The sequence below is a fragment of the Ctenopharyngodon idella genome, chromosome 2 (assembly GCF_019924925.1).
Source record: "Ctenopharyngodon idella isolate HZGC_01 chromosome 2, HZGC01, whole genome shotgun sequence".
Taxonomy (NCBI): Eukaryota; Metazoa; Chordata; class Actinopteri; order Cypriniformes; family Xenocyprididae; genus Ctenopharyngodon; species Ctenopharyngodon idella.
The window spans coordinates 16674668-16691273 of NC_067221.1; the positions used below are offsets into that span (position 1 = coordinate 16674668).

Sequence of the window (16606 nt, forward strand, 5' to 3'; positions counted from 1 at the left end):
TGGGAAATCATTTTGACCTACAAAGACTAAGGAAGGGCAAAGCAATGACACTATTTCTGTACTTACAGTTGAGAAACTGCTCTGAACCAGATTGGACATGTGATGTGCGTTCTGTCACAGTACAACTGAAGACTCCTATTTAGCACTGCATGAAGTCTCAATATAGCCTTCCACAATTATGCCACAATTATATCAGTTGTTGAAGGAAAACAGATCAATTAGCAAATCAAATAATGCTAGGAGTTTTTCTGCCTTGTTGGTCTTTGAACTGACCTGTATTGGGCTATACAGCTTGTTTTCTAAGAAAAAGATTGTTCATGGCAGTCTTTTCTCAGAGCAGAGAGAAACAGCAGTTCTTTTCTCCGGGCATGAACAGTATTAAAGGCAACGTGGAGAGTTACAGATGGCCTTGTAACAACACAATGAGCAGAGTGGGTTTGAATTGCTCAGGGGAGCTTTGACATCCAGAATATTCACAACACAATAACAAGATCCCAAAGCTTTAGGAAAAAGACTGAGCTGCAGAGCAGGCTGGTTAGGTTCAATTAGCACATTCGAAAGAGCACATTTTTTTTACTTAAAAAATTTAAATTAGCAAATACTCCAATATGGTTGGGAGCAGTGTGGCCAACAACATTGACACCCTTGCACTTTAACTTTAACAAGTATTTATTATTACAAAAAAGTTGAAATTAACATATTCAGTCTTCTGCCTTCAATACAAAATCTTCACTTTTTTCATTTTGAAGGCTTTTGAGCTAGTAAATGAAAGCAAATGGCAAAATATGGGGTGTATATAATGGGCCTCTTCAGTTCATTACAGCATTTTATCTAAACCAGCGGTTCTCTACCAGGGGGCCAGGCCTGAAGGGTGTCTTGTATGTATTTTAATTAATTAATTTATTATTGTTATTATAAAATAGATATTATAAAATTACAAAAAATTGCTGGAAAGGCCTTTGAATACTGTGCTGGACAAAAGGGGCCTTTGAGTCAAAAAGGTTGAGAACCACTGGTGTAGACACATTCCTATTTTTTGGCTTAAAGGGATAGTTCACCCAAAAATGAAAATTCTATCATCATTTACTCCCCCTCAAGTTGTTCCAAACCTGTATAAATTTCTTTGTTCTGCTGTACACAAAGGAAGATATTTGGAAGAATGTTTGTAACCCCCCGACTACAATAGTATGTTTTTTTTTTTTTTTTTCCTACTATGGTAGTCAATAGGGGGCGAGATCTGCTTGGTTACAAACATTCTTCCAAATATCTTCCTTTGTGTACAGCAGAACACAGAAATATATACAGCTTTGGAACAACTTGAGGGTGAGAAAGTGATGACAAAATTTTCATTTTTGGGTAAAATTAATGTGTTTTAAGAAGGCCGGTGACATTTGCCAGAAACAGTCTTATCACTCTACGTTGCAAAATCCAAAATATTCAGATTTCATGATGCTAAGAACCCAATCCTAGAGGCAACACAACCCCATAACACTTAATCTCCTTCATGTTCGACTGTAGGAAAGGCATTGTACTCTATGAAAGAATAAAAAGAAGGCATGCTTAACAAAAAAGAAACACTCTCCCAAAAGGATTCTAGCACTGCATTCTGTTAGTGTTTATACCAGTTCACAAAAATGGTGCAAGCTGCAATTTTTTGTACCTTGCGCCTCAGCTCAAATCGGTGCCAGTTGATTGTCCTTTCTCCACCAGACAACCAATCGCTTCAACGCACAATCAGCCATATGTTGAAAAGCTGGATACTGCAATCACCTTTTTTCCATTGAACTACATGCAAAACACAGGTATCAATCTGAAACCCAAACACTCTCCTCTCACAGATACTAGATTATGAGCACGCTGATATGCAGTTTGGATATGTGAAGTCAAAAGTGGACAGAGAGATTTGGAGATAAGCATGAAGAGAGAATATCAGAGGACACATGACAACAGGTTGGCAACAAGTTACAGATTGTTACTGCAAATAAAGTTGAAGATTGCAGTTTTAGGCCTGGTTTCATAGACAGGGCTTAGATTAAGCTAAGATTAGGCCTTAGTTCAATTAGGATATTTAAGTAGCTTTCTTTAAACGTGCCTTAAAACATTACTGATGTGCATCTTGAGACAAAACAATGGCACTGACATATTTTAAGATATGTCAGTGCAAGTTTCTTTCAGTCAAAACAGCTCAAACATGCATTTTAGTCTGGGACTAGCTTAAGCCTTGTCTGTGAAACCGGGGGATGTTTTACTTCCAGGGTGTATTTACTTCCAATATTTTTTTATACTGAGACAAGTGAGTTTTTCTCAACCATAGACAACAGTGCATCAGAGAAAATTAGCTAAGTAAGATACAGAGGACAGTAGAGGAAGAGGAAGAGACAGCAGAGAGGCAGAGGTGAATGCAGAGCGAGAAGAGTTTATTCAGCATGCTACAGGATAAAAGCACTACACCACACAGGGACCGTCGAGCACAAGCTTGGTAGAAAAATTAACTTTTAATTGTGCCACTTCTATACTGAACTTTACATTCCTAAAGATGTAAAAACTCAATTCATGTAGAAAATGTACAGAACGCCCCCCTCCCCTTTCCATAACCTAAACCACAAAAAATGTCATTTTCAATATAATCAGTGAGCGATTCTCACACAATTACAATCACAGACAATTAAGGATCATTTATGAGTGATGTCTGTTGGAAAGTTTGATTTTTTTTCTCCATTGATAAAAATATTCCAGAGGTTGAAAAAAAACATTTGTACAATGCAGAATAAAGTAAGACTAAAGGCACATTTACTTTGGTCCCAACAGTCCCTACATTAATGTGACATCACAACATCAAACATGGTCAGTCTGACACATGCAACTGCTGAGATCCATCAGCACATGCTCTGATTTTCTTCTAAAAATGGGTAACAGAATTCACTGAAGCAAAAGTGAGTGAGAAATATCAAAGCAGGTACTATACGTCACACACTATGCTCCCCACTGTCATTGTTTTGTTTACCACAGGTTTCAATCACAAAAAGTACCTTGGGTGCCTGATCAAAGAAAAAAAGAAACGCTACAACCTAAAATAAAACAAATGCACAAGATAATTTACAACTTGGAGTATATTCCATCAAATTCAATTACTTGTGTTCAGATTCAATTCAACAGACCATAAAAAAAATAGCTTTTACCTTTGAATCAAAGCAAGCCGACTAGCTTTCAAAGCTTAAAAATTGTTTTTTAAAAAATATGACAAGGTGAGGACACAAGAGCTAAATAAACTATCACTTTCAAAACCCTTCAAAACAACAAAGCAAGGTGATTGTAAAGGTTACAAATCATCACACATAATGTGCCTAAACCTCTATAATCTGTAATGACGGGAGCAAAAGGATGACGCTATTTTGCTAAGTAAGGCACATTTTTGTCAATCCATCCTAAAATAGAATAACAGCTGGCCAAACAAACAATAGCAGGAGCAGATACAGAGCGAGTGTTCCTTTAAGGGCCATTCTCATTGAAGTTTTTGATATGGTGTTAAGGAATGACTGGTAAAAATGACTTCGACTTGAGGCTCCTGGGGGCGAAAGGAAAGGTGACATAGCACCAGGGAATCCTCAGATGGTAGACTTTGAGAAAGACACTCTCAGGCGGTGACCACGGCCCATGTCGTAGTTGTGAAGGTCAATGAGTGCCTGAATCGCCTCCTCCACCGTGGACATCTGCAGCAGAGCCATTTTGCGATCTCTAGAAGGAAAAATGAACACGTTGGTCAAAGCGATGACTATGCATGAACAAAAACAGCTGAGAAATGGAATGCAGAGGGTTCTTACTGGAAAAACTTGAACGCTTTCACTGTACCGCCGGAGTTAGAGAAGAGCAGTCGTAAATCCTCCTCTGTCACATTCTCACTGGAGGGGAAACAAGCAGTTATTAGCATTTCCTCAGAGTAAATGGTAAAATGTTATTATGATGCATGAACCAATAAAAAAGGAAAACAAATTTTCCTTGGTAGCCACATTTTAATCTCAGACTTGAACTGAAACACACTTTAAGGGATTAATTGAAAAAGATGGTCAGCAGTTGGTCAAAGATTTATGATGCCAGAATAGTAAAATGACAAAACCTACAGAAAAATCACCACTCCCATTCATTAGGATTGCACAGTTCTTCTTATGATTTTCACTAATGTTATCAAAGTATTGTTTAGAAAGACAATGTTCTCCTGCATACTCACGGTATGTTAGAGAGATGAAGTGTAGCAGAAGGGGGGAAGATGTTCTGGAAGTTCTTAGACCCGGGCTTCTTGAAGCGATGTAGTGGAGAACTGGTGAAGTCCTTGGTTAGGCCCTGATCATCTAAACCCTCCCTAGGCAGCTGTACTGTCTGGTGCTTAGAGAGTGTCACACGAATGATCTTGCCATACATCTTCTGTCCATTCAGATGGCTCATGGCTAGATCATGAAGACACGGATGTGCGGCATGAAATAAAAACATTACATGGTGTTAATCACAAAAAAAAAAAAAAACAGCGCATCAGCTTACCTAACTGGGCTTGGTTCCCATCGGACATCTGGATTAGAGCACTGTCCTTCTTATTGTAAAGGATCTTCACACGCTGCACGTCACCGTAGACACCTTCGGTTAAGCGAGAGGCAGATGGAAGAGGGAGGGAAGGAGGGAGGAGGAGAGGAGTGAACCAGGAAGGACAAGTTAGTGCTTCAGAAGCTCCGGTTCTGACATGAAAGGTGAAGATGATGGTACAAATCTTCCAAATTATCTACACCAAAGAGTCCAAAACAGTTTTTCTAACAGACACAACATACTTTGATACGCCCTCCAAAAACAAGCTCATGTGATATGGCAAAGTTAAAATCAAAAAGCCTACATGCAAAATAATCAACCATGCATTAATATAAGCTGTACATGAAGAGAGACAGATAGAGCAAGATAGAGACAGAGGCTTCGAAAGCCAAGGAAAAACAAACCAAAAAAATAAACTATTTCATTTGAAATTTGGCATAATAGAACTAAAATTAAACTGGAAAACTAGGAAACTGTTGATACACTAGTGCCAGATTATTAACTAACCCTTAAATGATAAATGAAAGAGAAAAAACAACTGAAATGAAATTAACAATAGATAAACAAAAAGAGGTAGATTGCTAACGATAACATACCGAAGAGGGTAAACAGACTTTGGGGCGTAACCATCTTTAGAAGGAGAGAAGAGCAAGCAGCGTAAGACAGGAAGAGAGAAGAGTCGAGGTAGAGCGGAGATGAACAGATCATCCATAACGGAGGGTGGTTTCCCGTAGAATGGTGAGGTGGTCATGGAGCATGGGTCAAGGCAGTTAATTGGGGCAAGTCGGTCCGAGGAGGAACATTTGTTTTGGTTCAGGCACAAAGCATGAATGGGTGGAGGGCGGGGAGACAGGATTGCAGGAGAGAAAGGGCCAACCAATCACAGAGGAGTCAGAAAAGGAGAGGAGAAGGAAAAGGAGGGGTTGGAAGCAGCATGAGATAAAAGGAGAATAAAAATAAAAAATAAAAAATAAAAAACACAAAAAGAAAAAAGTTGGAAGGGGGGACAAAAATAATATACAGGTCAGTACATAGGAAATGCAGGAGTTTGGTCAGAAAATGGCAGGGTTCTCTTTTTCTTTTGCTTCCCCCGACTATGTTTAACAGTGCCAAACGTAGTCACCCAAGACCGAACGTGGGCAGGGCACATTTACTCAGGCTAACTGCAGCACAGAAACGCTGAGAGGAGGACAAAGCATGCAGAGCAAGTGGAAGGCTTTGGTATGAGAAAGCGTTAAGAAACAATAACCAAACAAAACAGCAGCAGCCTATGGCTGTAAAAGGGAGGGGCCATGCAGCGGGTAGGCATGAAAACCACCTTGCAGAGTTATGGCATCAATAGAGAGCACGTCATGTTGAAAACTCCACAAACCCACAAGTGTTTGGGAAAACAAAAACCATGATGGGGAAATTACTGGGACACTTCAAAAAGACAGAGAAATCAAAGTGAGAGAGAGTGTGAGAGAAATGAGAGAGGCGGGTGGGGCTACCACATTTCATACCAACTTTGAATAGCTTAGAGAGAAGCAGTGGAGCATCAGGAGAGGAAGAGAGAGATACAGCTTAGAGAGAAAAGACAGTTAGATATTACTTCCAGACAGAGCGCTCGTGAAAAGGTGCGAAGGAGAAAGAGAGAGCCAGAGAGAGGGGAGAGGGGGAGAGATAAAGAGAGAGGAGAGACAGTGATCAAAATTTGCACAGAGGAGAGACTGCAGAGAGACCCTCCATTTTGACGAAAACCTTACTGAGAATGCTTTCAGTATATTTCTGCAAGTATAAATGTCACAATAGAGAAAAAAGAGCTACAGGTTTCAATTCATTACTACTCACTATCAATTCACTAATAACTGCAAATATACTGAAATAACATTGAACATAATATATGAAATACACTGAGGATGGAAATGAGACACAGGTCAATCTGATTTCATGTCAAGACAAGTTACCTGTTCAGTGTTTATAGTGTGTGACTGAATACATCATTCTGAATCTAATGCTCATTATAAAAGTGACTGAAATGACTTTGAAATCAGCTTCAAAACATCCAGCTAGAGAGCAAAGTCAACATGGGAATGTGATTACAGTGTTTTTGGGATAAAGGAAGCCTTCATGATGTATTTAATAGGGCTGGGTTTTGGCATTGACATTTTTTCATAAGGTGCACTATGACGAACACACTACAGGATCACTTAAAGGGACAGTTCACCCAAAAATGAAAATAGTTATCATTAACTCACCTTCATGTAGTTTTAATGTATGCTTTGACTCGCATATAAACACTGATCAGCGCACATACATGGAGCTCATCAAATATGGAAAACACAGAAGCTCAAGAACCAGTGAGGTATGTGTGTGCTGATCAATGTTTATGTGAATAAAAGACTAAATGAATCCGTTTATCAGATCAAGGCAGGAATTCAGACTTGGATTGCACCACTCTGTTAATAGGGGTTACTTTTAAGGTCTCTTTATTAATTAATTTGATGTGTGAAAATTGACTTTCAAAAGATAAACAAAAATGAAGAGAGCAGTGGCCTGTTGCACAAAGCCAGTTTCAGTTTCTACCCAGGTAAGTTCAAGAGTAGTTTGAGCAAACTCTGGTTTTTCGGGCTCATGAAGTTGGATTGGGTTTTAGCGGGTTACATTGCAATGGTAACTTACGCTACACGGCTAACCTGCTCTGAAGCAGGTTTTATTCTGGGTTAGAGATCGCAAACCCAAACTGGACCAATCAGCTGTGAGTAAAGTGACACGTATCTGATGCAATAAAGCCACTCCCCCTGTATCTTGCTCCAAATTAAATCAGTTTATAGTGAAAACTTTTTAGAGACAAAATTTCTCAACATTTTCTGTTAATTATTCTTTATATTTATATTATATGAATTAAAATTATAATTCAAGACATATTCATATAATTAGGCCTATTATATTAATTGACAATATTAAACTTTGCTTTTAAATTAAAATAAATATAATACATGCATAATATAAAGCTTTTAAACAGATTAAGCTTACATGTGTTCTTTGGAGCTCTTTGTGAAACTATATTAATTATTTGGTCTATTTGTTTGATTCACATGCATTGATATAGTCAGATATTTTCTTTCAGCTGCCTTCTCAAACTTTCACTGCATCTGTGTTTATTCCTGCTTTGTAAATGCTTTTAATTTCATATTTTTCATAACGATCTCTTAATCTTCGGAAGAGACATGAATTGCGCGGCTCTCTCGCAAGAAGTGATTGGCTGTTTGCCGCACGTGTCACACTTTCAGGTGCACGCGCTTTGCAAACTCTGGATTAAACCTGAGTTGACAGAGAAAGTTTATACCGAGTGTTGTGCAACAGTTGATCCTGATCTAAAACAGGTTGGATTTATCTGGATTTGTCAACCCCAAACCTACTCTGAAACTCAAAGTTTGTTCAACTAGCTTCATGCAACAGGCCACAGGGCTCTAAACTGCGACTAAACGGTCACATTTTGCGACCTTTTTTCTTGCAGGTGCAACTAGATTTTGTTAGAGGTTGTACTGGTGCCATTACCAACTTAACTAACTGATAAGCTCTGCCATTTCTGTTTGAGATTTCAGTATGTGAAACAAAACAGTAAATGAGTCAAAAGCAGAATGCCTTCAACCTACAAATGACCACATTTACCATGGATTTACTATAGTAACACTAACTGTAAACATGGTATTGCGGCAGAAATGTGGGACAATCATGACAAATTTTATTACATTATTATAAATGAAGACATGTATTGAAGTAATGGAATAAAATTAGTTTTTTGTTAACTTTTTTTTTTTTTGCATTTGTATTTAGACTAAATGAGTTTAGACTATTATAACAAATATATAAAGCATAGAGTTACTTTTTGCTTTTACCTGTGGTTATGATCTACAAATGTATGATACTATAGAAGACTAATTTTAATCAGAGTTCTAACCCGGTCAGAATATTTCGATTTTACCCTATAAAAATGAGGTTACAATTTTTACAGATGTTAATATTTTTGCTAATGAAAATAAACTTCCACACCTCAAGCTAAAGCTACTGTCAAATGTGCATTTACAAGGAACAAAGCATGATGCTACCAAATCAGGTGCTGGTGCCACCATCTATAGAACTTGGTGGCACTGGTGCTACTGCTCTCAAATGTTAATCTAGGGTCCTGAGAGAGAATATTAAATGTGTCTTCATATGTGTTCTGAAAATGAACAAAAGTCTTATGGGTTCAGAATGGCAAGATGGTGAGTAAATGATGAAACCTTTAATTTTTAGGTAAACTATCCCTTTAATTTTCACATTTGTCTATTTTGCAATATTTGGGCCATTACAGGTTAATAAAAGTGAATATAATGCAACATTATGTTGCAAGATTTGGAAGGAGTATATTAAAACTCTGAAAGCACATATTTGTGGGGCAGCTGTTGATGTAACGTTTTTTTTCACTTATGCACTGAAAATAAGCATGCACTGAAAGTATCTTGGGGTTTTAAGAACTGATATCAGATCTTTCAATTGATAAATAAGATTATAATATGAAAAATCTGTATTTCCACCCAGCCCTAGTAGAAAATATTTTCAAATTAACCAATTTTGAAAATGCTTATGACATCACTAAGAATCCCTCTTTTTTTTTTTTTTATGATGTAATCTTGCAACACAGCAACGTTTTAATTGTGTTAACACTGCTCTGCTGCTAAATGTCATGAAGGTGATGTTGAGGCCCCTTGAACTAAAAAATGATCTTAAACAGATGAGAACTGAACATATACAACCTGAGACATAAAGTGTATTGGTGACCTGATTGACACAATGAGAAGACTGTGAACAGAGAAAGTAGGGATATGTTTGTGTGTGTGTTTTGTGGAGGTGTACTGACCTCATCGTTGAGGTTGCTGACCAAGAGCACTCCGCCAGGTCCCGAATGTCCGGACAGCGCTACCCTCCCTGCAGCTGCCGCCGCCGCCGCTGCCGCACTCAGAGGGCTGATGGCCCCTACAGAGAGAAAGAAAAAGAGAGGAAGGACCATGTCAGCCCACATAACCAGGAAGAGCCGACGGCTCAGCATCTCAGCCAGATCTGCCCTATGGCCATGCATTCTAACTGTCTGCACCCAACACACCAAGCACATCTAGTTATCCAGCCAACACCACCACACACCTCGGGCAAACCCACATCCCAGAGTCAATATCTGCCGCTAGGCAGATCGCTATCTGAACCGATTTCACACAGACTGGCGCTCTGGAGCAATATCCGAAAACGAAATTGCTTTTTGGGCCCCTTCTGCTTGCTGTAGTTAGCCGCTCAATAGGCCGCTCTGCTTTAGCTAAAGGGAACTTGTGTTTGGCAGTTTGGATTGCCAGTCTGTCTGAAATACGGGTCCCTAATTAGTGTGTGTCAATCTATTACGTCAGGCCCATAATGCAGAATGGAAGGGCTTATTGTTGCAGCTTCAGATTTATGCTTTGACAAATAGCGACACTGTTTATGAATCTTGCATGTCAAGTCAGGACAAATGGTTGGGGTGGTTTCAACATGAAAGCCCTGCCAATTCTGACAGCACTGGAAAAGTCCCTGTCCTTCAGAGGGAAGAGCGCATTCAAGTAGGGTTAGAAAATCAAAAGGAAAAAGGAAAGTAAATGGAAGCATAGGTACCTAGAGAAGATGGAAACCCTCCACCACTAGAGTAGGAAGTTACCATTCCAGAGGGAGTACCTAAGGAGAACGTGTACAGTCAAAGTCTTACGGGATCAAACACAGACTGGGGGCCGTGGAAGCGGCAAAAACGTAAAGCAACGTGTTTGAATGGCACATCAATTAGACGGGATTGCATTTCAGGCACCATTGACCCATTTTCCACAAAGAACTAGAAATCTCTCATGAATCACAATAGAGGGGAAGCATTCACACCTCTACCCTGCTCTGAAACTAAAGCTATGCAGACAGGAGATGATGATGCATGTCAGAGAATGACAGGGAAGATGGGTCTTAAAGGTGTGATTGAACAACGTTTGCGTCAGTGGCACACATGAGAGCGTTTTCTAACATACCGAGCAGGGAGGTGGAATCTTTGCTGAGAGCGGCGGCCACAGAGGGGTCCACGGGTGGTTGGCCATCTCCTGCGGGCAGCTCGGGCCGGGTATAATCCCGGCTTTTGTCGTTGTTGTATTTTACGTTCAGGTTGACCAGCTTGGAGAAGTCAATGCGCAAAGTGCAGCAAGAGTTGTATATGTTCTGGCCATCCAAAGACTTTAATGAAAGAAAGCGAACAAGAGAGATAGAGGATGAGAGCAAGACAGTGCACCACGTTTGTTATTCTATGACAAGGGTGAAAAAGGATAAGAATAATTACATCCAGCGCATAATGTAGGGCCCTGGCTGAAAGTAATAAAAACGCTCCTCTACAAGTAATGACAACTGCAGTCATTTCATCACATAAATGAAAGAAAGGTACTAAACCAACATATGACTGGATCATAATTTGCCTGTGGCCATAACCGTTACATTAAAAATCTCATAACAGTGCTTTGGCACATCATTACACATTTATGGAGTTTGCGGTGGTTTCAATCCTCCTCTTCGTCCACTCACCAGTTTGGCCTGCTGGGCATTTACTGGGTCACTGAACTGCAGAAGAGCCTGGAACTGATTATTTTTGGTGAATGTGATTATCTTCATGACGGTCCCAAACTTGGAGAAAATCTAAGAGAGATCAGTGCAAAGTCGTGTTAATTCGGAGGCATGAGAGTGTAAAAATACATTTGGCTTGTTTTTTTTAACTGCAGTTTATTCCAGATGGATGCCTGCTGTGGGCAGTGACCTGTTGGAGGACGTCCAGGGTGACTGGGTAGAACATGTTGTCGATGATTATTCGCAGTACTGGGCTGGGGGCAGGTGTTAACACACTCTCACCGGCCGTGTCCGAGCTTGGAGAGCCGCCCTCCTGGACCGCAGACACCGCCTGCAGCACGGCCTGAGCTCGCTTCAGAAGGAAAGCAAAGGGAACAGTTTAGGACTGGAGTAATGCCAGTTATACACTTCCGTTGCTGCTATATTTTAGTTATGAAACATTAAAACGAGGAGGAGTGTGATTTCTAACCTGGTTGAGCGCACTGTCAGTCTTGAGCTCTTTGTGGTTGGAGTACTGAATGAACACTGGGACATTACGCACTTGAGGTGTAACAGCTGTGTAGTAGTTCACCATGGTAACAGCTGCTTCCTCTGTTCCCAGCTCCAAAAATGCCTAATTGTGTGAAAGTGTTAGCAAAAACTTTGTTCATTCAATTTGAAAACAGTTTCTAACAAGCCATTTTAAGCACTAAAATGAATTTCAGAAGATCTATCTCAACAGGCGCTGGGTTTAATGTTCCTCACCACCACCACTCAACACATACCTGATTTTTGCCTTTAAGCATCAGGATATTAGTGACCTTTCCAAAGGGCAAGCCCAGTGCGATGACCTCAGTCTCGGAAACCTCATTGGGGAGTTTCCGAATATGAATGACTCTAGACGGTGGGCTATCCATGCTGTCCTCCACCCTCAGTTTTTTACTGTCACCTCCATTAGCTGTCAAATAAATCAGAAATACAGCTGTATTCCAAAAGCTGGCTTTTATTTGGTTTTATCAGAATTTAATAAAAAAGACCATTTGAACTATTTATTATTTGCCAATAACTGGGGAAATTATCAAAAATAGAGAATTTGAGCTTGTTTTATTCGCGATCATCTGCTGTAAGCAACAATATGACATTTTCCACATTCTGTTTATATTTCATAAATAAGTGAAAATTTGGTAAAATGGTCACATCTGTTTATGATTTAAAGTCCATTGACACAGGAAGTGTCCTTGTATTCTGCTTGCACTCTTTTTAATTGGTCTATGTATGTGTGTCAGTTAAATGCTAATGGTAATTTTGCTACACCTTGCTGTTTTTCAGCATCTCACACCATGAGCATCAAGTTTTGAAGACAGCATGTCAAGTGAAAAGTAGTTTTAGAAGTACTGCAATGTATTTCACATTCATCTTAAGTTCTTGTTGTGTTCATTTCTTTGCACTCCATCTAATAATTTGTAATAGAAATTACATGAACTCTACTGAATTTATTGGGTTGTTTCAAATATTAAACATTACAAGATTACAAAACTTGCAACTAATAATATAGAATACTACAATAATTTACTTGTGTAATTTTTTTCAACCCATCAACATTCCTAATGGAGTTGGCCACTGCTGAAACAGCCTCTGCCACTCTTTCCCATGCACGCCGCTTACATTGGGCCATGATACAGTTATCCAACCTCCCAAGAGCCACGTTTCCACTGCCGGGCCAAAAGCGAGCATTCAAGTACATGCCAGGGCCAGTCACATTTCCACTGTCACTTCCGGGGCTCGAATGTGCCTCCTCGGGGCCAATGGCAAGGGGTTTTTGGCCCGCCGAATACCTTGGTCCAAAGCAGGCCAACTGGGGCTTGAGGAGTGGTTATGGACAAAGGCGGAGTTTGTTTTCATATCAGGCTACCAAGCTAACCTCAACATTTAAGATATTTTAAACAATTTTCAGCTCAAAACATACTTTCAGACACCAGCGAGTGTTTGAAAAAAACTTAAAGTGAGTAGTATAATGGCCATGCCAGTAGAAAGGGTTAAAACAAAGTACAATTTTCAGTTATCAGCAGATCAAGATGAAATCTGCAGATTTTTTTTTTTTCACACTGTAAAAAAATGAGTGATTTTAACATTAAAAGACTCTAAAAATGCTATGGTGAAAAACAGTAAATTGGTTTACAGAAAGTTTCCGTACTACATACGGTGAATAACTGTAATAGATCTAACGGTACTGTTAAAATACCGTTAAATTTACAGTTTTTGGAAGTGAAAAACAACAAGTCACTGTATAATTTACAATGAAAAACCATAAATTGACATTCCCACAATTCCCTCCTTAACACTTCACATTTGATGTATTTTCGTTGAAATAACTCTGTTTCTTCTTAGTTTTTTCCTAATCAGTTATGTACATTAAGGTTTTATGTTACATCTAATGTTGTTAAATTAATGTTTATTGCATTTTTAAAATTTCATGTGTTACCATGATGGTGTTTAGTGTTTGTGTGAATGACACTGTGTGCACCTTCTAAATATTAGTATTGTTCTTCTCAGCTTGTGGAAAAGCTGCTTGTGATGAGCTTTGATTCATCATGTGACTCTCATCACCACTGTGTTTGGTGGTTGTCAGTGTATTACAAAAAGGTACAAAATAGATATTAGTACTTCAACAGGTTGGTAAATAGGCCTGTCACGATAACTACTTTTTGTTGTGCGATATATTGCCCCAGAAATAATTGCGATATGCGATATTATTGTCATTTTAAGACCATTTTATGCCACTGAATATATAATCATAATATAATAGCATAATGCAAGTAGGCCTACACACTTTCAAATGACAATGAACTTAACTCTTAAGAATATTTAGATACTGGAATTGAAGCGTCAAAAAAATAATGTTGAATAAATAATAAATAAACCTTTGCTAACAAAAACTGCAAAATAACAAGCAGAAAAAAACACTTGCAAATGCACAAAAGGCACTTATATAGAGATGTTCCATTTACAGGTTTTTCCCTGACCTTATTTTCTCAGTAAAGTAAGGGTGCACGCTATTGTCAGATGTCCATATAAACAAAGACACAGATTTAGCAGTCAGATATGGCCTGTTGAAGTCTGTTTGAAAAACTTCTTTTAATTTGAGCACTGCGTTTTAGTGCCGCATCATGCACGAGATGCTGCGAAAGATGCAAACAAACATGGAAAAAAATGGCACAGTGGAATGCAAAAAACGCGTTCTCTATGAAAACGAACTAGACACTCGCGACTGCCGCGTCCTGTGTGAAACTAGCTGTGAATTTTTTTTGTACAGAGAGTAAAATAAACAGTTATGAACCATTATTCTTACACAGTTTTGAACTGTACAATAGACAATAAACTAAGTGCTGTCCCGTAAAACCTAAAACGTTGCTACCGTATTTTTTACGGTAAATTTCTGGCAACCACAGGTGCTGGTTTTTTACCGTACATTTTTTTGGGATTTTTTTTAAAGTGCACATTTCCAGTGCTGAAAAGAACTAAAAAAAAAAAAATAGTAGAATTCTGCAGAATAGATTTAGATGTAATTTGTTTATAAAACACTTAAACACCCCGTGACCTTATTACATTAGTATGACTGCACCACCGCATCTGAGTGTTGCTGCATCTATGTGTTGCTAAATGTTTGCTGAAGAACTATATTATTTGGTGGAATTATTATTTGTTATCAATAAATCATAACATTTTTGTTGCTGTGTGTATATTTTACGAAACCTTGCCAAGTATATGTAAACATTTTATAAAAGCAATAAGCCCCATAGTTTACACTAATTTTAGAACAGATTAGGGGAGTTTAGTTGTTCTAAAATAGCTGTAAACCACAGCTTCTTGGGGCTTATTGCTTTAAAATGGCACTACGTTCTAGACACATAAGTAATCTGGGTGTGTAGATCTTTGTGAATGAGGGGTGTCTCAAATCTGTGGCGCTTTACTAATCTGAATCCCATATAGACCTAGTTTTCGGTAATCAATTTCACACACAAAAAAATCTGTATTGACACATCTTTAAAAACCAGCCAAACTTTGCCTTTTTTACACAATAGCTGATGTCCATATTTCTCTTACCAGTGACTGATGAGTTTGGACTGTTGTACAGACTGCCAGACAGCAATTCATCTGAGCTTCTCTAGAAAGACACAGATGTACACTGCAAATTCAGTAAATCATTCAAATGATTAAAATGTAGTATTAACTCATATAGCTCTTATTTGTATCCATTATTTACATTACAGATAAATCAAAGATAATATGGACATCTGCGGGTGTACTCTCTCAGATTTGTTTTGATACATTTTGTAAAATTAAGACAAGAAAGGCAAAACCCGCTTACCTTCACACCAACTGCAACATCACTTGCAATGCTGAAAGGAGAAAACAGAAAAATGACGATAAATTTTGGGCCTTTCTATCTGTTACAGTTTCACTAAAACACATACACATCGATGCCACACCTGAACACATAATGCCATCGGTACACTAGTTTCTCAATTACAAATATTACAGTACAATAGTACAGCAAAACAATGTAATGCGGACAGTACTATTGTCATAAAGTTATATTATAATAAGCCTCCCACAAAATTAATTGTGCGTAATAAAGTAATATTCAGTAACAACAAATTTATATTCAGCTCGCGGATGGAGCGAGTGACCGTTACATTCAAACAAAGGGAATCGGACGCGCCCGCACGCGCAACAGCAGTACCGTTAGCCGCGGAGCTAAAATACATAACATGTACCTGTTGTACATATAACACGAAACACTTTATATATTGATACTAAATCACCCAGAATGTTGTTATTTGATTTTCTGTGCATAAATATTGCATCTTTTAGCGGTCAAATATGATCTATGGAGCTAGCGCGCATTTGTTATTATTAGCCAATGTTGGCTGATGCATCACCGGTCTGCGTGAGCGGCCTTGTCAGAACGCTAAAGATTGCGACTAACCGCTTCAAATGATCTTGAGATACTCTCAAATGGCATATTTTCACTTATTCTGTAAACAACGCAGTCTTACCCGTCCATTGCAGGGAAAACGTTCTTCACGGTGTGATACTGATCGCAGAAGCAGAGGAGCCTTCGACACACGCGCGGAACTATGCAAAATGGAGGAGAGGCTGTTATTCACGGAGTCACCCGAGCACAGCCGAGACACCGCCGAACCGAAGAGCAGACTCTCACAGCGATCTGGATTACTTTAAAAGTTCATCATTAAAAAACAACAACAAGAAAAAGAGAAATAAATAATCATTATAGTTTTTGCAGCACAGACAGCACTGTCATCATTATCTGGGGCTCCCATACTTATGAAATACCTGGAAATATTACATAGTAGCCTAATTATCAGAATTTTGATTTCCAGGCTTTGAAAAATCATGG

The 16606-nt window shown here is 38.8% G+C and overlaps 1 protein-coding gene across 3 annotated transcripts; it reads right to left on the reverse strand.

The window, feature by feature from the left end:
- Positions 1 to 2396: 2396 nt before the first annotated feature.
- LOC127524797 (polypyrimidine tract-binding protein 2-like) lies at positions 2397 to 16393 on the reverse strand. Of its 3 annotated transcripts, none has more exons than XM_051916719.1 (15): positions 16245 to 16393; positions 15554 to 15584; positions 15289 to 15349; positions 11970 to 12142; positions 11675 to 11818; positions 11396 to 11557; positions 11167 to 11277; positions 10626 to 10824; positions 10231 to 10290; positions 9455 to 9570; positions 5169 to 5202; positions 4534 to 4626; positions 4226 to 4442; positions 3822 to 3899; positions 2397 to 3735 (listed from the first exon to the last, which is right to left on the reverse strand). In XM_051916719.1, the coding sequence occupies exons 1-15, from the start codon at positions 16250 to 16252 to the stop codon at positions 3606 to 3608; spliced, it is 1617 nt and encodes a 538-aa protein (XP_051772679.1). In that variant the 5' UTR covers positions 16253 to 16393; the 3' UTR covers positions 2397 to 3605. The 3 variants fall into 3 exon arrangements, with proteins under 3 accessions (XP_051772679.1, XP_051772699.1, XP_051772689.1); XM_051916739.1 differs by having other exon boundaries at positions 15289 to 15370; positions 16245 to 16358; XM_051916729.1 differs by lacking the exon at positions 10231 to 10290.
- Between the last annotated feature and the right edge of the window lie 213 nt (positions 16394 to 16606).

Coding starts and splice junctions, on each gene's coding strand:
- LOC127524797 (XM_051916719.1), bottom strand. Junction 9,571..10,230: donor AGGGTTTCCATCTTCTCTAG/GTACCTATGCTT, acceptor TTCTCTCTGTAG/GGGCCATCAGCCCTCTGAGT. Junction 4,443..4,533: donor TGGGAACCAAGCCCAGTTAG/GTAAGCTGATGC, acceptor TTCATGATCTAG/CCATGAGCCATCTGAATGGA.